The 24,266-nt window shown below is 37.6% G+C and overlaps 1 protein-coding gene and 1 non-coding gene across 2 annotated transcripts in view; both read right to left on the bottom strand.

Annotated features, from left to right (window-relative positions):
• The window catches only part of LOC115223111, a 305,641-nt gene that overhangs the window by 106,523 nt on the left and 174,852 nt on the right, over positions 1-24,266 (bottom strand). Inside the window, exons 62-73 of the mRNA XM_036512142.1 lie at positions 21,532-21,640; positions 17,885-18,054; positions 17,033-17,136; positions 15,619-15,768; positions 13,947-14,118; positions 11,304-11,497; positions 9,890-10,123; positions 7,455-7,569; positions 6,010-6,257; positions 3,817-3,909; positions 1,640-2,041; positions 163-239 (exon numbers count right to left, since the gene is read on the bottom strand). Of these exons, the coding sequence (XP_036368035.1) occupies positions 163-239; positions 1,640-2,041; positions 3,817-3,909; positions 6,010-6,257; positions 7,455-7,569; positions 9,890-10,123; positions 11,304-11,497; positions 13,947-14,118; positions 15,619-15,768; positions 17,033-17,136; positions 17,885-18,054; positions 21,532-21,640 (2,068 nt within the window). The remainder of the gene's footprint in view (positions 1-162; positions 240-1,639; positions 2,042-3,816; positions 3,910-6,009; positions 6,258-7,454; positions 7,570-9,889; positions 10,124-11,303; positions 11,498-13,946; positions 14,119-15,618; positions 15,769-17,032; positions 17,137-17,884; positions 18,055-21,531; positions 21,641-24,266) is intronic.
• Trnag-ucc lies at positions 19,863-19,934 on the bottom strand. The gene has a single exon. It is a non-coding gene; the product is annotated as a tRNA-Gly (tRNA).

Below are 24,266 nucleotides of genomic sequence, written 5' to 3'. Positions count from 1 at the left end.
AGCTAGTGTTCGGAACATAAATTGTAACAAAGGTTTGGTGGAAGATTTTAATTCAAAACTTATGAAAACAAGACATTTGTATTCAGAGCCAGGGCCAGTTTCAGCCAGGTTGGTAATGAAAGGGTTAAAGTGACAATGAATTATAAAGCTTCAAATACTTACGTTCCATCAAAAGTGGTGAGATGGGGATCATTCAATGACTTACACAAAGCCATTTTATCTGTGTCAATAGCTTTCACCTGAAATTAAAAAAAAAAAGCAATGACAACAAATCAAGAAACACCAAAAATAAGTACATTAATAACACTTCACATAATTCCTATAATTTGACTAAACTTCAAAGTTTTCTTTAATATGTCTATTACAAAATTATTTTGGAATAATGTTATGTTATATATGTTGCAATGAGTAGTGTAGAAAGCCGAGTCTATAAACCAATTTGGATTCATGTAACTGCTAAAGACTCACTGCCAACTCAGGCCACCACAAGTTATTTCTCCAATTTTAGAGTTCATCTATGATTTTACCATAAACTTTAGCCTTATACTTCTTCTGTGTAGTTTATGCACTCCTTTCCATACACTTTCTGCAACTTTGTGTAGGCCTCTGAGCAAGTATTACCATGATGACTTTCTCTGTCATGGTCCATGCAATAATAACACGCTACACATGCTACTTCAGAGCACTTCTGTAAACAGCATAAGTGAGCTAGAACGTTAAAACTTAGTGTTCAGGCACAACAGAGTACAAAGTTAATGTGTGCCAAGCAGCTTTACTCTGTGTGCTTTAGCTGCGTTACTATGACAATAGTCCAGGTACTTATTGATCAGACCACGTATATGCCTACAGGCATACCTGAGTGGTAAGAAGATTGCTATCCCCCCTCATCCCACATAGTTCTGAGTTCAGTCCCACTGTGTAGCACCTCAGGCAAGCCATGGGCTGACCAAAGCCTTGTGAGTGGATTTGGTAGATGGAAACTGAAAGAAGCCCGTCATGTGTGTGTGTGTGTGTTTTATCATTTCATTATATGTAAACTCCCACATTTCATGTCTATCTTTGTATTATCGCAAACATCCTTCACCCTGGTGGCAAATAAAAGAAATTATCACCATAATCATCATCATTATTATCATTATTATTATTATTGTTATTATTATTGTTATTATTATTATTATTATTATTATTATTGTTGTTGTTGTTCTTAAGGCGGTGAGCTGACAGAATCGATAGCATGCTGGGGAAGATACTTAGTGGCATTTCATCCATCATTACGTTCTAAGTTCAAATTCTGCCAAGGTCGACTTTGCCTTTCATCCTCTCTGGGTCCATAAAATAAGTACCAATTGAACACTGGGACCACTGTAATCAACTCGTCCCCTCCTGCAAAACTGCTGCCCTTGTGGAAAACTTTGAAACCATTATAGTTGTTGCTGTTACTTTGTTTTATATGAGCTGTTCCAAGTAAGAGCAAGCCAGACGTTTTGCAAGGGCTTGCTGTATAGGGTATGTATTATGAAAGATGGAAATGTACTGTTTGAGTTTTGCTACTGAAGCAAAAGCAGGTGTTAAATGTCTAAAACATACCAAGAACATAAAATGATTTGAAAAATAAATCATGAATGATATTAAGACATACCTTTACTTTTCCTATAGACGTTCTGTTTATTTGAGTTGAATTTTGGTTCTTAAGCAGTATCTCAATTTCTTGTATATGATCTTTGTCTCGGATATTGTCCACTGTGGCTTTGACCTCAATTTGGTGTGTAACCCTCCAATTGAAGAAGGTCAGTGTTTTGAAACAACTTGCGATTAACTTATTGGTGCTCTGCCATTTTGCTGCGACTTGTAGAATTATTTTCTTTGAGCCTGGGCACTTGACATTACTTGGTTGACTCATAGTGCTTATAGCCAATTCTAAGAAGCATTTATCTTCTTTGATACTCTGATCACATATTAAGAAGGGTGGGAATGTGCTTTGTACTCCAATCATCTGAGAAGGTCCACCTTCTTCAACGTTGACCATTTCTGTATTCATCAGCTTGTTTGATAACAAAAAAAAAAAAATGAAAGATAAAGAAGTCAACTTGATCCAGCAGTTTAATAAGTAAAATCAATGAAATAATACAACTGATCAAAATTCTGCATGATGATATTTTATGCTTCTGTATATACGTATACAAAAACACAATGCTGCCTTCACATCTGAATGATCAGAACTTATATGAGAACTACCGATGTTTATACCAGAGTGGCCAGTATGAAAGACGCTAAAATTAATTTGTGTTTAGAGATTATGTTTTCTTATTGCAAGAACCTGGCTGTTTTCACATTCAGATGTGGGCTTGATAGCTTTATTGTCTTTGAAATGAAATAGAGGATTCTTTTATTGTAAGTATTTTCAGGAATGACGATGTCAGGCCACCAACACAATGAAGAGACAATGCTTTCACTTATGACAGACTTGCAAGGATGCTACCAATCTAGGAATGTCTCCTGAAAAGGTTCAGTGTTGTTTAATTCCTCGTGTGGCCTTGTTTTATTGTGCATTGCTATAGTTTTTGGAATAATTACTGTCACATTAACAAGCATTTTCAGTTGAATAATGCAAGCTGTGTTGCTGAGGATTTGTGTGGGAAATTGGTAAGATATGGTTTTAAAAAGTTGAGTTATAAACACAGGGGTTGGTCAAAATAATGGAAACGCCTAGCTTCATAATTTTGAGATATCTATAAAACCGTCAAAAGCTTGCTTATTTCCATGTTCTTTGATTTATTATTAGTGCTGCTTAATATGTTTTGCTAAAACTGCTGTTTCTTTTCACATATCATCAGAAAAAAGTAATTAAAATTCATTAAAATGACAGGTCTATTGGACTTTCAAAGGGGTCAAATTGTTGGTGCTTGTATGGCAGGCACTGGCATAAAAAAACAGCCAAAATATTTGGTATATCAAGAAGTACTGTCTCAAAAATAATAAAAGCTTTTGAGAAAGAGGGGAAAAACCTCATAGTTGAAACAAAACTCTGGAAGAAAACCAAAACTTTCAGATAGGGACCATCGGACTCATACATGAATTGTTAGAAAGGATCACAAAAGTACAGCTCCCAAAATTACCGCAGAGCTTAATGACCAACTCAAGAACCCAGTTTCCTCAAAAACTATTTACGAGGAGCAGCACAAAGCCGGATTTCATGGGAGGGCTGCAACAGAAAACTACTATTTTCAAAAGCAAACGTTGCAAAGTGTTTAGAGTGGAGTAAAAACCTACAGAATTGGTCCCTAGAGCAGTGGAAGACTTATTTTCTTGGATGAGTCATCATTTACCTTATTTCCGACCACCAGCCAAGTATACATATGAAGACAGCCAAAAGAGGTATTTGATCTAGACTGCCTTCTTCCAACTGTTAAACATGGAGGATGATCTGTGATGATCTGGGGTGGAGTCGGTATCTTGGAAATCTTCTAACCCAATGGTTTCCCTTCATAGCAGAATTAACAGTCAAGACTATTTAAGCATTTTATCTCATCAAATTCATCCTATGGTTGCGGAACTGTTTCCGGAGGGAAACCCAATCTTTCTGGATAATAATGCACCAATTCACACAGTTAAAGCTGTTACTGAATAGCACGAGGAACATTCTAGGGAAGTCGAACATCTTATCTGGTCACCACAGTCCCCAGATCTCAATATTATTGAACATTTTTGGTGCATTTTAGAAAAACAAGTAAGGAGTCATTATCCTCTACACTACTTGTTAGCTTGGCAACACAATCTGAAGAATTAAACATTTATAAGAAGAATTGCTCAACTTACCTGAAGCTCAAGGATGAAGACATTACTCTTTACAAGTGGACTCATTTGGTTGGGGCATTTTGAAATATCACAGGCTTCAAGGGCGCAGAATACCTAGATAAAAGTTTTAGAGAATAATTTAAGGAATTAAGTAAAAGCTCAGTAAAAGGCAAGAGTAAAACAGTAATTATTTGTAGGTTTTCCCTCTCCTCCCACCTCTCTCTCTCTCTGGGTAACCATGTATCTTCTCTACAGCAGCACACCTGTTTCTGCACTCCTTCTTGATCGCTCTCTCTCTTGCTCTCCCCCTTTGGCTAGGTCACCATGTATCTCCTTTACAGAAACACACCTATTTCTTCCTTCTTTTTTTTCTAACTCTCTCTCTCTTTCTCTCCCTCGCTTTCTACCCACCTCTCTCTCTCTCTCTCTCTCTCTCTCTCTCTGGTTGGGTAACCATGTATCTCCTCTACAACAAGACATCTGTCTCTGTTCCTCTGTCTCTGTCACACTCAAATCTTTCATCATCTGACACAAGATCTCCTCCTCCAGTGCTCCCTCCCCTTTCAAAGATTCCTTGTCTTGTGACCCTGCCAGGTGATCCTTGGTGATCCTACCAGGGCTGGTACCCGTAAAAAACATCCAGTCCACACTGTTAAGTGGTTGATGTTTGGGAGGCATCCAGCTGTAAAAACCACACCAAAACTGACCTCACCTGGTGCTCCTGTCATATCGTCCAACCCATGCCAGCATAGAAGGTGGACGTTAAACAATGATGATGAAGATGGTGTTCACATTTGTTAGTCTCCGCTTCTTTTATTCCCTTCTTCAAAACAGGAATCATCCATATCATGTAACTGATATAGATGAAAGATTTTAGAAGGTAAAAAGTTTGAGGACAGTTTGAGTTTAGGTTTTTTAATATCAGTTAAGTATTTATGTGTGAAAAAATACTGAAATCATTGAGTTCTGAAAAGTAAAGGATGAAATAGCTTTAAGGAATATATTAAGGAACAGAGGAAATGTTAAGCCTCTAAGTTCAGTAATAAAACCAATGATGAACTGGAATACATCAAAATATTTCATTTTACAGCTGCTATTTAATTTGGACCCTTTGACATGTCACAGTCTTTAAGAACACATCCTCATCATCATCATCATTTAATGTCTGCTTTCCCTGCTATCATGGGTTGGACAATTTTACTGAGGACTGGCAAACCAGCTGGCTGCACCAGGCTACAATCTTGATCTGGCAGAGTTTCTACAGCTTGATGCCCTTCCTAATGCCAACCACTCCGAGAGTGTAGTGGGTGCTTTTACATGCCACCGGCACAAGGCCCAGTCAGGCAGTACTAGCAATAGCCACACTCAAATGGTGTTTTTCACATGCCACCTGCACAGGAGCCAGTCCAGCGGTACTGGCAATGACCTTGCTCGAATGTTTTTTCACATGCCACCGGCACAAGTGCCAGTAAGGCGACGCTGGTAACAATCACGCTCAAATGGTGCTTTTTACATGCCACCAGCACAGAAGCCAGTTAGCTACTCTGGCAATGATCACACTCGGATGGTGCTCTTAGCGATCCACTAGCACATATTTGCCAAAATATAACAGGATACTCTAACCTGAATTTGAGAACTGAAGTAATTTCTTGTTATCTTCATCAGTCTCATAAGAGGACTCGAGCCTATCACTGCAAATTAAGGAAATGCTTTTAGTTTTTGCATTATTAAACTTTACCTAAGATGGTGAGGTGGCAGAATAATTAGTACGCCAGATGAAATGCTTAGTGGTATTTCGTCTGTTGCTACGTTCGGAGCTCAAATTTCACCGAGGTCAACTTTGCCTTTCATCCATTTGGGGTCAATAAATTAAGTACCAGTGAAACACTGGAATCGATATAATCGACTAGTCCCCTTCCCCCAAATTCCAGGCCTTGTGCCTTTAGTAGAAAGGATTATTAAACTTATAATGTCTGTTTAGAGTTAAGCAACATGAGTCAATTAAGTGACATCATAATAATGAACACAACACATGACTCGTGGATTACTTATCTTAAACTCTCCAGCTAGTAACCGGACTGAGTTTGGCAGCCAGTTGTGACTGTGCTGTCAAAATAATTATCTTTCACTGAGAGAATCTTGTTTGGCTCTTCTTCTAACATGAGCACCTGTGAACTATGAACATTGCTTAGCAAAAATGAAAGTGATACTTACAGATGAACCATAACTTAAGTATGACAGAAGTTCTCTGTGACCAACTGTGGAAGACATTCTAGTTTTATTAGTTATTTCATTTGATGACACATTTTTTCCATCAACGAACCATTTTAGATGAACTTCAAGGTTTTGAGTATTGTTTAATGAGTCTCCCCATTTACAAATCCATGAAAATTCAGGATTCTTTACATCACTGCCATTGAAAGATGTTTCCAATTTCACATCAGCTGTCAACTGTGGAAAATCTAGAATGAGATAAATAGATGAGGTAAGTCTACTTTGTTGATTATGCAACGTTAGTGTGCATGTATGACAATGCCCTAATGCATTGAGAAAAGAAATTCAGCATAAGAAGGATCAGATCTAGTGCACATGAGAAGAGACTGCACTGGTATCATCATGTGATGCATATGGATGAGAACAGCTGCATAAAGAAGTACCAATCACTTAAAGTGTATTACATCCTTAAGTAAAGTCCTGAACCCATCCAAGACAAATGTATCAACATCGATCAAAAGTAATCAAGACACCACCAGAGCCTGCAACTCTCTGACCTTGCCCTTACAGCACATCAACTGTGCGATGATGAACAAGAGTTATTAATATTCCTTGAGAATTCTGCTGCCAAAGTCAGCCCATTTCTCAATGCAATGAAGACATGGGACATGACCATCAATGAAGATGGAAGCCACTTGCCAATTAACTGAAACAAGGGCACATAACTTGCAGCAGTCAATGAATTTGAGAACCCCTTTGGTGATACATTGCTGACAGTAAGAAAGACTTCTCTACGTCCAAGAGACTAGCCTATTATGCATGCAACAAGCTGGAAAATATCTGGCAGTCAAGTATTTCAAAGTGAACAAGGCAGATCCTTCCTTCAGAGTAGGCATATATATATATATATATATATATATATATATATAGTGAGAGAGAGAGAGAGAGGGAGCATTCTTCTTTATGGGGCCTGAATATTGAGAATAAGGAAAGAGCTTCTCATGAAGGTGCAGAACATCTCATGGCATGGGCAAAATTTCAAAGATGAGAATTATAGACACATTGCACTCATCTACACTAACATTGCTCAGAATAGCTTATGCTTTGCTGACCATTGCTATCATGCTGAGCAACAACCGTTTTAGATGTTACCCTAACAGAAGAAATGACCAGTCAACAAAATTTATGTAACTTATAAAGAGACACAACATGAAACGGAGGATCTGTTAAGACTAACAGAGGACAAAAATTGTTTGTACATTGTTATAACACACATCTCTCTCAGGAAGAGGAGGAGGTGGCAGTGGCCTTGGTCACATGTATGCTGAATCAGAGATGACCTGTGGCTAAACAACAACCTCATTTACATATAGCAATAAAAAATTAACCGTAAAGAAAACTTGGAATGTTCCAAAAAATCCTTTAAATAAATCAGAATTGCTCACCTCGGATATCTGTCCACATTGTAATATTTTTGCTGGAATCACACACAAGATTTACGTCTCCCTTCTTTTTAGTACCAAGAGTGTAGCATTCTCCCTCAATATAACAGAACTTCTCCTAGGAAAAAAATGAAACAAACAGATGGAATTGAGAAAGTCATCAATCTCAGGAAAGTCTAGTTTTGTATTCTATTATTCTCTTACTTGTTTAAGTCATTTGACTTCTGACAGTAAGAAAGACTTCTCTACGTCCAAGAGACTAGCCTATTATGCATGTAGCAAGCTGGAAAATATCTGGCAGTCAAGTATTTCAAAGTGAACAGGCCTGATTTTTCCTTCAAAGTAGGCATATATATATATGTGTATATATATATATATATATATATATATATATAGTGAGAGAGAAAGGGAGCATTCTTCCACCTTAATGGATTTTTTATTTGAATAAATCAACTCCACGACTTTTTTTTTTTCTAAAGCCAAGGACTTATTCTATTAGTCCTTTTGCTGAACTGCTAGGTTATCTGGACATAAACACACCAGCATTGATTGTCAAGCGATGGTGGGGACAAACACAGACACAAAAAAGCACACGCACACTCACAAATATATACATATATTTACAATGGGCTTCTCTCAGTTTCCATCTACCAAATCCACTTAAAGGCTTTGGTTGGCCTGAGGTTATTGTAGAAGACACTTGTCCAAGATACCCCGCAGTGAGACTGAACCTGGAACTTTGTGATTGGGAAGCAAGCTTCTTACCACACAGCTATGCCTGCACCTATTTAAAATATATATTTCCATGGAAACAAAAATGATTTGCAAGATGATATTTTTAATTCAATATGAAAAAAACAATGAATCTTTACACCATTACAAAATACCATATAATTGGTTTGGCCTGCTAAAAATAGTTGCCAGGACAACATTACCCAGTGCATCTTTACTCTTTTTAAATCTGGTAGGTTGTAATTTCAGGTGACTTTAGAGGGGCTTCTTGATCGGCCCCTAGATAGAGGTAATCGTATATCAGGAGGACTGAATCATTCATTTGTTCACATGATTTATATACTATACTAGCAGTATCGCCCGGCGTTGCTCGGGTTTGTAAGGGAAATAACTATAAAGCATTTTTAGAGAGTTATAGCCAAAAAATGGAAAAAAATGATGGTAAATTTTTTTTTTTAGTTAAAAAGGTCGAGTTGCGTCCCCTAGACAGTCTGTGGTTTGTGTTTCTGATTCTCGACCCCATGTCGGATTTATCGATCTTTTTCAGAACTGGGGGAACTTTTCAAAATTTTCGCTGCGTTAGTTTTGAATTATGACATTGGGCTATGTGTGTGTCAAGTTTCATCAGAATCGGTTGAAAGCCGTGGTCAGGGTGAGGGTACAACCTGACAGACACACAGACAGACAAACTGCCGTTTATATAGAGAGAGATGTACATTTGTCTTATTTCTCTGTCACTTAGATTTCCTTTATTCTCATCTTTTATGTAAAACTCACATAAATTGTAGAATGTTCTTGTGAAGTTCCCCTCATCTATGCCCCTGTGGAGAATAAAAGAAATTCTCCCCCTCATTATCATCATCATTATGATGATGATGATGATGATGATGATGATGAAGGTAGCGAGCTGGCAGAAACATTAGCACACCAGGCAAAATGCTTAGCAGTGTTTTGTCTGCCGTTACGTTCTGAGTTCAAATTCCGTCAAGGTTGACTTTGCTTTCCATCCATTCGGGGGTCAATAAATTAAGTACCAGTTATGCACTGGGGTCAATATAATCTTTCTGTCCTTGTTTGTCCCCTCTATGTTTAGCCCCTTGTGGGCAATAAAGAAATAAGGATTGTTAGCATGCTGGGCGAAATACTTAGCAACACTTTGTTCATCATCACGTTCTGAGTTCAAATCCCTCCAAAGTCAACTTTGCCTTTCATCCTTTCAGGGTTGATGAAATAAATACCAGTGAAACACTGGGGTCAATATAATCGACTAGCTCCCTCCCTCCCTCCCTCCCTCCCTCTCTCAAAATTTCAGGCCTTGTGCCTAAAGTAGAAAGATTATTCCTTTGGATATGTAAGGGTCTGTGTGCATATATGTGTGTATATGGAGGAAAGGGATCTTATATTCAGTGCCTTCAACAAAAATACCTAGTGGTGTTTGATTCCAGTCACTCAGGTCCCGTTATGTGCGGCCAATTTTGTCTTTCTCAGGCTGATACTGGTAGGATTTGCACACAGAACTTGGAATCATAAAAAGTGAATATCTTGAACTAGTGAAGAAGTCTTTATGTAGTTACTACTACATTGCTAAAAATAGCAGCAAAAATCCTGTCAAATCCTACCTTTCTACCTTAAAAAACAGGGATAAAGAAAGCAGGAAAGGCAGATCAACTAAAAGCAAGCAATCAACATCTTCAGAAACTACTTACTTGTATTAAAGTACAAATCTTCCCCGGGAGACATTGGAAACAGTCAGAACTGAATACTTGATGAAACCAAATACGTGACTGAACGTTGAAGGATGCAGTAGAAAGAAATACCAAATAAGAATTTGCTTTTGGTAAAATACATTCAACCTGTTCAAAGCTGATGAAAATTGCATTAGATGTTGTAAATTTTTGCTGGTTAAGTTCATTGGTATAATTTTTTCCTGGGAATTGCAGCTGAAACAAAAGAATGAAATAAACAAGCATATGAATCCACTTCAGTGAGTGGTGGTGGTCAAAGAAATTGACAACATATTAATTTTAAGACTGCTTTAATAAAGATGATTGTTTTGTGGTAAACAAGTTTACCTTGTAAGTACTAAGTTCTGAGTTTGTTTTCACTGTACAGAATCTCTGACATGTGTCTTCTGCTATATGCTTAGGTTGACCAAAGCAAGTTGTTGTATGTGTGGAGCGTGTGTGATAATTGTGCAAGCTCGTGTTGGTTTGTTTGTGTGTGTGTTGTTGGTGCGCAATAGTAAAGGATATAAATGAAATCAAGAAAGAAACAAACCAGCCCTAGGAGTCTATATGATTCTATATGAGTCAGGATAGAGCCTTACAAGTTCTTAATATTGGTTGCTAGCAATTTGCAATGATTTCTTGTGTGGTAAGTAGCTTGCTTACCAGCCACAAGATTCTGGGTTCATTCCCACTGTGTGGCACCTTGGGCAAGTGTCTTCTACTATAGCCTTAGGCCAACCAAAGCCTTGTGAGTGGATTTGGTAGACGGAAATTGAAAGAAGCCCGTCGTATATGTGTATATATATATATATATATATATATATATATATATATATATATGTGTGTGTGTGTGTATGTGTTTGTCTGTCTGTGTTTGTCCCTCCCCCCAACATTGCTTGACAGCCAATGCTGGTGTGTTTACGTCCCCGTAACTTAGTGGTTCGGCAAAAGAGACCAATAGAATAAGTACTAGGCTTACAAAGAATAAGTCCTGGGGTCAATTTGCTTGACAAAAGGCGGTACTCCAGCATAGCCACAGTCAAATGACTGAAACAAGTAAAAGAGTAAAAGAGTTCAAATGAGGCCATAAGTTAAAAGCACTTTAAAGAAGTGAGTGTTTCTTGATGGAGGGATTCTATACAGAGAGTAAAGTCAAATTTACTGGGGAAGTCAACTTGACTGGAAAATCAAGTTTCACATATCAGTTTGTTTAAATAGTGTGGTTGAGTAAATTAACTGGCAAAACTTGATTGCCAGTATATGTCAGTCTCCAAGACCTAATTGAACCATCATCTCTATGAATATGAATGAGTATAAAACATCCACACAATCATAAACACTGATCTATTTTCTAATAACTGCAATATTTCAAATTAAAGAATATAATACTTACTTCAGCTTTTACGAAATGACATAAGTAGAGATTTAGCATATAAAATGGACCTCCAGTAATGACAATGGAAATCTTAACCGATGAAATTTTTGCCAGATCTGTACGTTGTGGTGAGATGTCCACTATTTGGGGAGCCACAGTTGTTGATATTGAACAGTCTGGTCCAGTGAAGGATTTCTCACAGTTGCAAATACCTAGAACATTGAAGAAGTATACTTATGAGTGTGTGTGTGTGAATATGCATATACATATACATACAAACCATGCATACCAATCTGTCTGCTTGTCTGTCTGTCCATCTATCTATCTTTGATTAATGAAAGAAACAAAAGATAGAATATGAGAATGCTTATTAATCACATTGTTTTGCCCCATCTAGCATCAATCCCTCAATGGTGGGATACTTAACAACTGGCTTAGGTTTATCAGTTGGTGTAGATATATCATGTTAAAACAACTGTTCCCTGTGATATCTTCTTGATTTGTTATTTAATATATATATATATATATATATATATATATATATATATCCTTCTTTCTGTGTTTTTTCTCTGTGCATCTTTCTGTTGAAGAGCGTAGGCTCAAAACGTTAAAGACTTGTTTTTATTTACATTTCCTGAGCGCCATACTAATACAATTGTTTGTTTGTATTCCACCTGCCTTCATCTTTGTTTATTTCCATAAACCTGCCTTCGTCTTTTGTCTATTTTCATAAAGCTTCCCGTTATATATATGTATATATTGTTGTATTTAGGAATGGTCATTTTGCCAGTTTAGCCAGTAAAAACACACGCACTATATATTTGGTGTTACTTTGCTTCAGCATTATTTATTTTTTATATTAATCTTAATCTTATTTTGGCCAGGATTCTTTCGTCACACTTCTGTGACCTCATCAGTGGTCCTTTGCTTTCTTCTTTCTTATTTGTGTGTCTCTCCTTACTAACAGTCAGCCATTGTGTATTTTGTATTCCTATTTTGTATTCCTATATATATATATATATATATATATATATATATATATATATATATATATAAATTCTATAATTATGAGTATAATCATAATTAGGGTTCAGCAAAATTTGCTTCACCACATACCATAGATTCATTTTTTTTTTTTCTCTTTACCTGCTTGGGTTGTTGAGTATTGCTGTCCGGGAGATTTTCTTATGGTAGTAAAATAGTAGTTTAACTGCTATTTCTAAATTTTGGTATGTGGTGAAGCAAATTTTGCTGAACCCTAATAATAATTATACTCATAATTATAGAATTTTACCGATAATGGTTCTTTTAGCATACCGAACTACTTGGTAAAATTATTAATTATTAATTAATTGATTAATCTTACCCTTCATTATTACTGATAATAAATATATATATATATATATATGTATACAATAAATGGAATGGAGAAAGCTCAAATCAGGTAAACTACAATAAGCACGTATGTATATGGATTTAATTAATATAAAAATTGTCCAAAAAACATATATTGATATATTAAAAATACATATAAAAATATATGAATATTTAAAATATTTATGGACGTATAAATATATGAATGCACAAACATAGTAATAATATAATGAAGTATAGGATTATAGGTAAAAAAGGTTTTAAAAAAGAATTTAAAATTATAGTGAAGAGAAAAAAATAATAGGCATCAACAAAGGCTTTAGGTTACATATTAACAGAAAATATTCTGGGAGAAAATGTGGGGACAGACCAAATAATTTCATTCCTATCAGTCCTCATAAAGGCTACCATCATTTACACAGATGTATCTGTTCTTCTATAAAAGCTTCCAGTTACCTCACACCTTGGCAACGAACTGAATGCGTTTCTAACAGGCCAACAGAAGAAAGAATGAGAGAAAGTTGGAGGGAAAGAGTACAGCAGGGATCGCCACCACCCCCTGCCAGAGCCTCATGGAGCTTTTAGGTGTTTTTGCTCAATAAACACTTACAACACCCAGTCTGGGAGAATCAAAACTGCGATCCTATGATCGCGAGTCCGCTGCCCTAACCATAGGAGAAAAGGTAAGTTCAAAAAGAACAATTCAAACTTTTGAGGGGATCCAAAAAGAGAGAAAAGATGATTTCTAATAAGGATTCATCATATTCATGAAAATCAGCCAAAACAGGTACTCTATTCACTACTCTAACAAATTCTCTCAACCCCACCACCATTCATTACATTATCTCATCACACTTTTTACAACCTCCCCAACCCTCTTTCTCTCTCTTTTTTCCATCCTTCCCCTGTATATGGTACCATCATTACTACTCTGTTACTCCTCATCCCACCACTTTTCTGCACAGTCTCCTCTCTGCAACATTCCTCTACTCTAAAAAAAACTGATATGTATCATTGGACACTCCTCAACCCTACCCAGTTTCTACACATCTCCCCTACGATCGGACCACCTAACTCCCCAGACTGCAACTGTCTTGGTTATCATGTGCGGGGCACAGTTGAGCGAGGGACTAACAAAACTCTTTGTAACACCAACGATGAACAATTCATTTGACTAAAAGTTCTTCAAGGTGGTGCCCCAGCATGGCCACGGTCTGATAACTGAAACAAGTAAAAGGTATACATGTATGTGTGTATGTGTGTATGTGTGCACTATACATAACTTACCAGCAACACACCTCCCTTTGTTACTGCATTCGTTGATACAGAATGTAAGTTCTTTTACAGTTATTTTACCATCTACAGTTTCCCATTGGGTTACATTTCGAAGAAAATGCTGTGTGCACTGCATGATGACATTGTCCAAGGCATCAAGCACCCAACTAGAATCATCTGTAATCTGCAAGAAATAAAGGGGACTTTTCAAAGATGAGGAAGGAATTTCAGCAAAATACTGTGAAAGAATCAAAACAATCATCCAAAAGATCTAAATAAGTTATAAAATGGGTGGTAGACAGAAGAACTGGTAGAGCATCAGACACAAATAGCTGGTGGTATTTGGGTTCAATAAATTCTAATTCAAGTTGATAAGTCATATGTGTCAGTAGATCACATGACTGAGCAGTTTTTTACACAACCATTGGAGCATGAAGAGCTTCTCACGAACGTAAGTTCATGAGATGGTTGTGATCTGTAAACGGTTTTGAATAGGGACTAGAAAGAGAAGTATGAACATGCAATGTGTATGTGTACATTGAATCCATAAATGGAAGAGAAGAATGAAAATGCAATGTGCATGTCAAAATAAAAGGGAAGAGAAAAATAAAACAAGTTATATGATGGTCTGAATCCCACATCTAACACCACTACCATGCAGCTTTGCTGCAATTTTCTTGCTTGTTTTTACTTCTCTTCTTTTTCTACCATGTTTTCTGGCATGCAGGTCAAAATTTTCAGACCAAAATTTACCACAAGAAATGGTAGATACATGCCAAGACAACTTTAGAGTAGCAAAAATTTCATATGAAATGCATCAGAATTTGGAAAGATAGTGACAATGCTTACACTATATACTAAGTTGGCTTGTATGCCAGAAAATACACTATATTACTATACACTATATGGTATTAGATACCGTTTTCTAGTCTGTCATGGTATTCTGATATTATATAGACACTTAAATTCATTAAATAAATAAATATAAGATGCAGCAGTAGTTTCCAAAGTAGGAATCAGGTAAGCAACAACTATTATCCAAGCTAACAACTTAACACAGGATTTAATACTTCTCTTGTGAATGTGATGTTTAAGACACCCCTATTTTTTGTGCAGTGGGATTCTTTAAGGTTAAAAGAGTTATCTTAATGCCTGAGTATGGTAACAGTTTGATGACAGATATTTGTAACAGGATAACAGAATATCACACACACACATGCATGCACACACACATGCATGTATGCACACACACACAAGAATAAATAAAGGGAAATGGAAGCATTTCTCAAAAGCAAGAATTTTGGCAAGAGTTTGTTTTGGAAACAATGATGCTGGAACTGTAGCATCTGTTGAAAATAAGGTAGTAGAATAATTTTTTTTTTTTTGTTTTCATACTAGCTAGGTCTGGGAGAAAGGAATAATGTTTTTGGTGTGTGAAAACCCTCTAAGATCAGACATTGATGCTATTAATGTTCTGTGTAAACTGTTGCAAATCAACAACTGCAGGAAAGACATTTGCAGGGATGGAATTCTAGGGGAGCAACATCTGGCAAAGAAAGAACTGAGAATAATTTTTAGTAAGGTCCTGCAGGAGTTACACACAGTTTGGATAATGAGAAAAGAGTGAGAAATTTGTTGAAATCTGAAAAATAAGAATATTTACATTTTTTTACTTTTTACTTACTTTGATGTCTTCAACACAATTTTCAATACTCTCAGCTATATTCACTCCAGGTAGATTATCACATGTCTTTCTGATTTTAATCATTTGCTGGGAACAGAAGTCGAATGCCTTTTCTTTATTCCATTTTCTTCCAGCTTCCCATTTGTACACCTTCAATCAATTATAATACAACAATTTATTAAATAATGGTTGAAAACAACTAGAGACTAGTATTGAGAAAAAATAGGTGCAAGGAGGAAGAGACAGTATCCATGACATTATCAGGATCTTTGAGATGAAGGATTTGGGTACAGCTGATATAACAAATCCAACAGCTTAATATGGTTGCTGTTTGGAAAGTATTTGAGTAAGTTATAGTAACTAAAGCAAGTTACATACTTTTATTCTTCGATAACAGAAGATAATTGACACCTGCCACTTGCAATCTCTTCTTTATATTCTAACAAAAGAAATATGAATTTCTTTCTACATCTAGGGAAGGCTCTTTGAAATTAACAAATTTCATGAGCCAGTAAAAGTAAAAGGGAATCCAGAACCCGAAACTTCAGTGACATGATAGTACTAATAATAATGATAATAATGGTTTCAAATTTTGGCACAAGGCCAGCAAGTTCGGGAGTTGGGGAAAGTCAATTACACTGACCACAGCACTCAGCTTTATTTGCTCCAAAATCATGAAAGACAAATTCAATCTTGGTGGAATTTCAGCTCAGAATGTAAAGATGGACAAAATACTTTTAAGCATTTTGCTCAGCACATTGATGATTCTGCCAGCTCACTACCTTCTTAATGATGATGATAATAATTATAATAATAATAATAATAATAATAATAATAATAATAATCATCATCATCATCATCGTTTAACGTCCGTTCTCCATGCTAGCATGGGTTGGACGGTTCGACCGGGGATAATAATAATAATAATAATGATAATGATAATGATAATGACGACGACGATATGTGCATCTTTAATCATGAGCAGGAGTAGTGGGGGAGCATCAATGCCCTGGCGCAGTACCAGATTGTGGCTCTCATGGCTTCTGATCTTAGCTGATTGGAAGTGTTATCATGTACATTGTTTTGTCTTGGTTATAAAAGATGGGCTACAGCAAATATTCTGCTCAATACCACAGATTTGCTTGTCAGTTGTTTGACCTTAACCAGTTGACTGTATCCCTTAGTGGCTGACGATATGTGCATCTCTGATCATGTGTACTGGGGTCGATGTAATTGACTAGTCCCCTCCCACTAAATTTGGTGCCCCTGTGTCTCCAGTAGAAAGGGTTATTGAAGACAAGAGACAAAATGCCATTTTGATGTAAACAACTATTCAAAATGAATGGGTGATAATTACAGATGAATCAAATAGCTGATAAAAGTATAGTTAAATGCTGATTGCTTATGATCTTACCTTGGGTGTATAGGTCTTATTATAGTCAAATGACTCTTTGATATTAGATTTACAGGCTGGCAGAAAACTAAATTTTTCCACTATCTGTTCAGTTATATCTTTACCTGTAAATAATTCAAATAAATTCAAGTAAGATTAATTTGCAGTAATATCTTTTAAATGAATATAAATGCAAAAAACTAAAACTATCTACAGCCCACTTAACTCAGCTACAGTTTATATTGATATATATAAAACTGTAGTTGTGTGAGTGTCTGTCCCCTTCGATTTAGATTCCTAACTACTCCGACATTTTGCGGTGCAGTTTAACCAAATTCGGGTATCTTATAGTCGTGATTCATATCGAGCCCGTCTGAGTATTAGCGCGCATCTACGATGAGTCTACGATTTTAAAAATAATTTAACATCATTTTTTATTCCATTTTAATGCATAATTTTTCGTGTGTCGATGGCGGCGGAGTTGGCGTCCATGGTTACACCTGCACCTGTGTTGCTTCTCCCCCTTCTTCCCTCCCTCGTGAAGCTGTGGGGAAGGGAGTGTAAGGAAATCAACGTCGTAAAGCGTTGTCAAGGAGACGAGCGTTCTTTTAGAACAACGACTTCATGGCTTGAAGACACCAAAACAGAGATGGCTAAGAAAGCCCGAATTGGCATCTATAAGGGAAGTAACTCTCTAAAAATGCTTATATAGTTATTTCCCTTACAAGCCCGAGCAACGCCGGGCGATACTGCTAGTGATTGACTAATACCTTTACAGGTAGTGCCCTAGCATGGTCACAGTCCAATGACCGAAAATATTAATAACAAAAACAAAATTTTAAAAAAAGCGTAAATAAATATGTGTATGTATACCATCTGAGAGTTTGTTGGTGCTTCCTGCTACCGGACAATAAACGGCATCCAGATGATTGTCACAGGCTGCTGGGAGCTTGCCACTCTCACATTTACAGAAAACCATAGGTTCCACAATAGCTCGGTCATCGGAACAAATTCCACGGTAGATACTGTTCTTTTCCATAACACTGTAATACAAAACGTTGTTATAGTTGCAGTAGTGGTGGTGGTTATGACGGTTGTTTTCATTATTATTGTGGCTATGTTAGTAGTAGTAGTGGTAGTAGTAGTAGTAGTAGTAGTAGAGTAGTAGTAGTAACAGCAGCAGCAGCAGCAGCAGCAGCAGTAGTAGTAGTAGTAGTAGTAACAGCAACATCAGCAGCAGCAGCAGTAGTAGTAGTAGTAGTAGTAGTAACAGCAGCAGCAGTAGCAGTAGTAGTACTAGTAGTAGTTATGGTAAAGGTGGTGGTGGTGGTGGTGGTGGTGGTGGTAATTGTAGTGAATAAAAGATAACACAGTGGTCAATATAATACAATTCAATCATTCACTCATTTGTATTTATGTCTGTTTTTTTCCTGCCAGCATGGGTTAGATGAACATATCACAGTGGCATTGTTCCTGTAGACACCTGCCCTTCCTGTTACTAACATTTAAATGCTTCCCAAGTAAGAGATATCTCCTGTCATTTATTTTTGAAAGAACAAAAGCAGGAGATGATTTATTTACAGCCTCGTCTGGCACCTGTGTCGGTGGCACATAAAAAACACCATCCGAGCGTGGCCGTCTGCCAGCCTCGTCTGGCACCTGTGTCGGTGGCACATAAAAAACACCATCCGAGCGTGGCCGTCTGCCAGCCTCGTCTGGCACCTGCGTCGGTGGCACATAAAAAACACCATCCGAGCGTGGCCGTCTGCCAGCCTCGTCTGGCACCTGCGTCGGTGGCACATAAAATCACCCACTACACTCTCGGAGTGGTTGGCATTAGGAAGGGCATCCAGCTGTAGAAACACTGCCAGATCTGACTGGCCTGGTGCAGCCTTCAGGCTTGCCAGACCCCAGTTGAACCATCCAACCCATGCTAGCATGGAAAGCGGACGTTAAACGATGATGATGATGATGATGATGAAATGACAACATCACTGATTGAAGCTCAAGAGAATTAGAGAAGTATAGAAGTAAATATCCAGCACCTATATATATATATATATATATATATAATTATAAATAAGGTTGTTTATAATTTTCACCTTAAAAGGTATTTTAATATGCTGGCCACTGATTAGATTTTTTTTTTTTTATTTTATCCTTATATTAGGAGTATATCATCATCATTATCATCATCGCTTAACATCCGCTTTCCATGCTAGCATGGGTTGGACGATTTGACTGAGGACTGGTGAACCAGATGGCTGCACCAGGCTCCAGTCTGATCTGGCAGAGTTTCTACAGCTGGATGCTCATCCTAACGCCAGCCACTCCTTGAGTGTAGTGGGTGCTTAATGCATACATAAATATATGCATTAATGAGAAATTTGGGAAATGGGAATTTTTATATTTGATGAATTCATCTTTATTTTTTTACTTGTTTCAGTCATTTGACTGTGGCCATGCTGGAGCAACACCTTTAGTCGAGCAAATCGACCCCAGGACTTATTCTTTGTAAGCCTAGTACTTACTCTATCAGTCTCTTTTGCCGAACCGCTAAGTTACGGGGACGTAAACACACCAGCATCGGTTGACAAGCGATGTTGGGGGGGGGGGACAAACACAGATACACAAACATACACACATACATATATATATATATATATACATATATACGACAGGTTTCTTTCAGTTTCCATCTACCAAATCCACTCACAAGGCTTTGGTCGGCCCGAGGCTATAGTAGAAGACACTTGCCCAAGGTGCCATGCAGTGGGACTGAACCCGAAACCATGTGGTTGGTAAGCAAACTACTTACCACACAGCCACTCCTGCGCCTATAAAGAAAGGATGTGTCGGCCGGGAGTCGAACCCGGATCGACTGCTTGGAAGGCAACCATGCTAACCGTTACACCACCGACGCCATTGCTATGTATGTTTCTGCATGACACATGTTGGTTTGGTATGCTACGGATGTGAGAATATAGTTGCAGACAAATACACATCATATAGAAATGCGTAGCAATGCATTAGTGAAATATGAAAATTTCTTGTTATTAATACACTTATCATATGTTGTATGGGCACATTGGATAACAACCCCAACTTGGAAAGATGGGATTAATAAGTGGTAGCCAACAACAAGTAGCATAGGAGCTTTTACAAGCACAAGGATAATCATCATCATCGTTTAACGCCTGCTTTCCATGCTAGCATGGGTTGGACGATTTTGACTGAGGGCTGCACTAGGCTCCAATCTTGATCTGGCAGAGTCTCTATGGCTGGATGCCCTTCCTAACACCAACCACTCCGAGAGTGTAGTGGGTGCTTTTTACAGGATATATATATATATATATATATATATATAGGGCGGAGAATTCACAAAAAATCAAAAGAAAAAGACAGGTGGTGTAGACAACAAACAGATGTATTAGTATAATGCTCGGGCAGTGAAAAAGTCTTTAACATTTTGAGCCTACGCTCTTCCACAGAAAGGAACACAGAAAAAAAACAATGAGAGAAAATAAGAATGTGTAGTGGCAAGCAATCTACACATACATAGACATATATGAATGTATATGATGGGCTTCTTTCAGGTCATGTCTCCTAAATCCATTTGCAGGATTTCAATTAACCTGGAACTGTAATAGAAGGCATTTGTCCAGAGTATCATGAAGTGGGGCTGAACCTGAAATCGCATAACTGAGAAACAAACTTCTTAACAAAAACAGCCATGCTTGCAAACTATTTAATTTGTGAGCATCGCAGTTCCACTTGTTGTTGTTTAATATAAGAGCAACCTTAACCAAAAGATCTATGATTGAAGCTGTTTCAGATATGGACATCAGCTTTTGAAATTTTTTAATATCAGGGATTACATTAACCATAAATAAGTGTGTGTTTATATATGTCTGTTTGTGTATGTGTGTGAGTGTGTATGTATGGCCGCCATGCTGGTGGCACGTAAAAAGCACCATCTGATCGTGGCCGTTTGCCAGCCTCATCTGGTACCTGTGCAAGTGGCACATAAAAAGCACCCACTACACTCTTGGAGTGGTTGGTGTTAGGAAAGGCATCCAGCTGCAGAAACACTGCCAGATCAGACTGGGCCTGGTGCAGCCTCCTGGCTTCCCAGACCCCAGTTGAACCGTCCAACCCATGCTAGCATGGAGAACGGATGTTAAACGATGATGATGATAATCATCATCATCATCATCATCATTTAACATGTTTTCCATGCAGGCATGGATTGGACAATTTGACAGGAACTGGCTAGTTGAAAAGCTGCCTTGGTTCCATGTCGGCTTTGGCATGGTTTTTATGGCTGGATGTCCTTCCTAATACCAACCACATTACAGATTGTACTGGGTACTTTTATGCAGCACCAGCATGGATGCATTTACATGGCACCAGGAATGGGTTATAACATCGTCCTCCATTGGGTTTTGTCAAACCACCCTTCCCATGCTAGTATGGAGAGCAGACACTGCTTGAGGATGAGGAGGATAAGTACTACTTACCGCCAGCTGAGAGAAAATGCATCTGGTCTTCTACCCTTTATATCAAATAAAGTTCCATTTGGTGAATAAAGATCATTTCGGACATCTCCATCAAACGTTCCACACAGTCCTAAAAAAAAAAATTAAAAAAAAAAACACATATATATATATGAAAAATTAGGATTCAAGTGATTACTTAAATGGTAAGGCACTGTGTCAGGTCAAAATTAAAATACATACACAATAAATATAGATGAATACATACGTGGGTACTGAAGTACAGACAGAAAGATAATCAGGTTATGTATATGATCAGCATGACTCATAGAATCATGAAGGTGCATAAGGTGTTGATTTTTGAATGCTTCTAAATGTTGTGGTTCATTTATTTACCTGATGAAAACAGTTTTTTTTTTTCTAATGATGTAATACAGTGCTTTTCAAAGTTTTTGCTGGAGCGGAACCCCAAGGAAGCATTCCACTGGCTCGAGGAACCCCTGTGCAATAATTTAATATTCTTATGCACACATATCTGCACAGGAGAATTAAAAATTACTGCCGATTTTAGCAGTTTTGTAACTTCTTGCAGAACCCATGGACTGTACTGGCGGAACCCTAAGGTTCCGTGGAACCCTGGTTGAAAACCACTGATGTAATGTCTCCATTAATCAATTAAGAAAAGGCAATTCCAAAGTAATATCCATAAGTTATGGGATTACATCTTATGGAGAAGAAAGTCACTCCCAGAAACAATTTCCATAGATTATGAGAGTTACATCCTTATTTCCATTCCTTACTATTTTATCTTACATCAAACATAGCGGAGGCGCAATGGCCCAGTGGTTAGGGCAGCGGACTCGCGGTTTCGATTCCCAGACCGGGCGTTGTGAGTGTTTATTGAGCGAAAACACCTAAAGCTCCACGAGGCTCTGGCAGGGGATGGTGGTGATCCCTGCTGTACTCTTTCACCACAACTTTCTCTCACTCTTACTTCCTGTTTCTGTTGTACCTGTATTTCAAACGGCCGGCCTTGTCACTTTCCGTGTCACGCTGAATATCCCCGAGAACTACGTTAAGGGTACACGTGTCTGTGGAGTGCTCAGCCACTTACACGTTAATTTCACGAGTAGGCTGTTCCGTTGATTCGGATCAACCGGAACCCTCGTCGTCGTAACCAACGGAGTGCTTCCATCTTACATCCTCACATGTTAGATTCCTAACTTTAGGGCCTTTCTGATGAAGCTTTGGGGCTCAGTTATTGTCCAAGCCCTGCCCAACGTTTGTTCAACGTTTGTACAATCCTTGTACATTACTGGTATCATAAAAAAAAATCTTGGCAAGTTAGACACCCCCAGAGTAGAAACAGCTGAAAGGGTTTACTATTCTTTCACTCATTTCATCATCATCATCATCATCATCGTTGAACGTCCGTTTTCCACGCTAGCACGGGTTGGACGGTTCGACCGGGGTCTGGGAAGCCAGAAGGCTGCACCAGGCTCCAGTCTGATCTGGCAGAGTTTCTACAGCTGGATGCCCTTCCTAACGCCAACCACTCCGAGAGTGTAGTGGGTGCTTTTTATGTGCCACATTCACAGGTGCCAGATGAGGCTGGCAAACGGCCACAATCAGATGGTGCTTTTTACGTGCCACCGGCATGGAAGCCAGTCGGGGCGGCACTGGCAACGGCCATGTTCGGATGTTGCTTTTTATTCTTATTCATTTATTTTTACTTGTTTATTCATGTATTCACTTGCTTATTTATTTTGATTACTTATACATAGGATTGTAATTACTTAATAAAAAGATCCAAATGAATGTTTACAGGCTGATGTTTGTTGATTGGTTATCCTCTCCATTTTCTTATTTGCCTTATATATATATATATATACATATATATACACACACAAACATATATATTTATACACGCATGCACACACACACACACACACACACCACACACACATACATATATACATATATATATATATATATATATATATATATATACACATATAATATATATATATGATCAATGGCAGCATCCGTCCTATTTTTCAGGACTGCCATGTTAGCTTGGCAATAACTATTAATATATATATATATATATAGAGAGAGAGAGAGCAATAAAACTTTCTTGGAAGAGGATGCGAGGCGTTCACTCATATAATAATACAAATAATATACAGGGCAACAGGTCTTAAGATCTGATGATATGCCATAAAAGTACTCTTTATGGGAGAAACCCTGGGTAACCCTATAAACAGGCCTTAACCAGTAATATATATGTATGTGTATATATATATATATATATATATTATATATATATATATATACATACATATATACACACACACACATACAATGGGTTTCTTTCAGTTTTTGTCTACCCAATTCTCTCACAAGGCTTTGGTTGGTGCATAATTATAGTAGAAGATACTCGCCTGTCTGTCATATGGTGGGACTGAACCCAGAACCATGTAGTTAAGAAGTAAACTTCTTACCATACAGCCACTCCTGTATATGTATATTTTACTTTGTGCCTTTGGTTCAGCCCGGAAACCGCAAATAGAAAATCTCTAGAATGTTTCACAAATTTCACTCAGACCAATCAGCTCTGGAGAATGCAAACCAGTCTGTTCTTTTCTCTCATTTTTTTTTTTTTTTTGCAGAACCCTAGCATTTCTAGGTTTCTATGCAAACCTGTTGTTATGTAGCCCTATACTCCTGTGACTATAGAAACAAATGAAAAATCTACA

This window comes from Octopus sinensis, linkage group LG22 (assembly GCF_006345805.1).
Source record: "Octopus sinensis linkage group LG22, ASM634580v1, whole genome shotgun sequence".
Lineage (NCBI taxonomy): Eukaryota > Metazoa > Mollusca > Cephalopoda > Octopoda > Octopodidae > Octopus > Octopus sinensis.
This window is presented reverse-complemented; position numbering and strand designations above follow the sequence as displayed.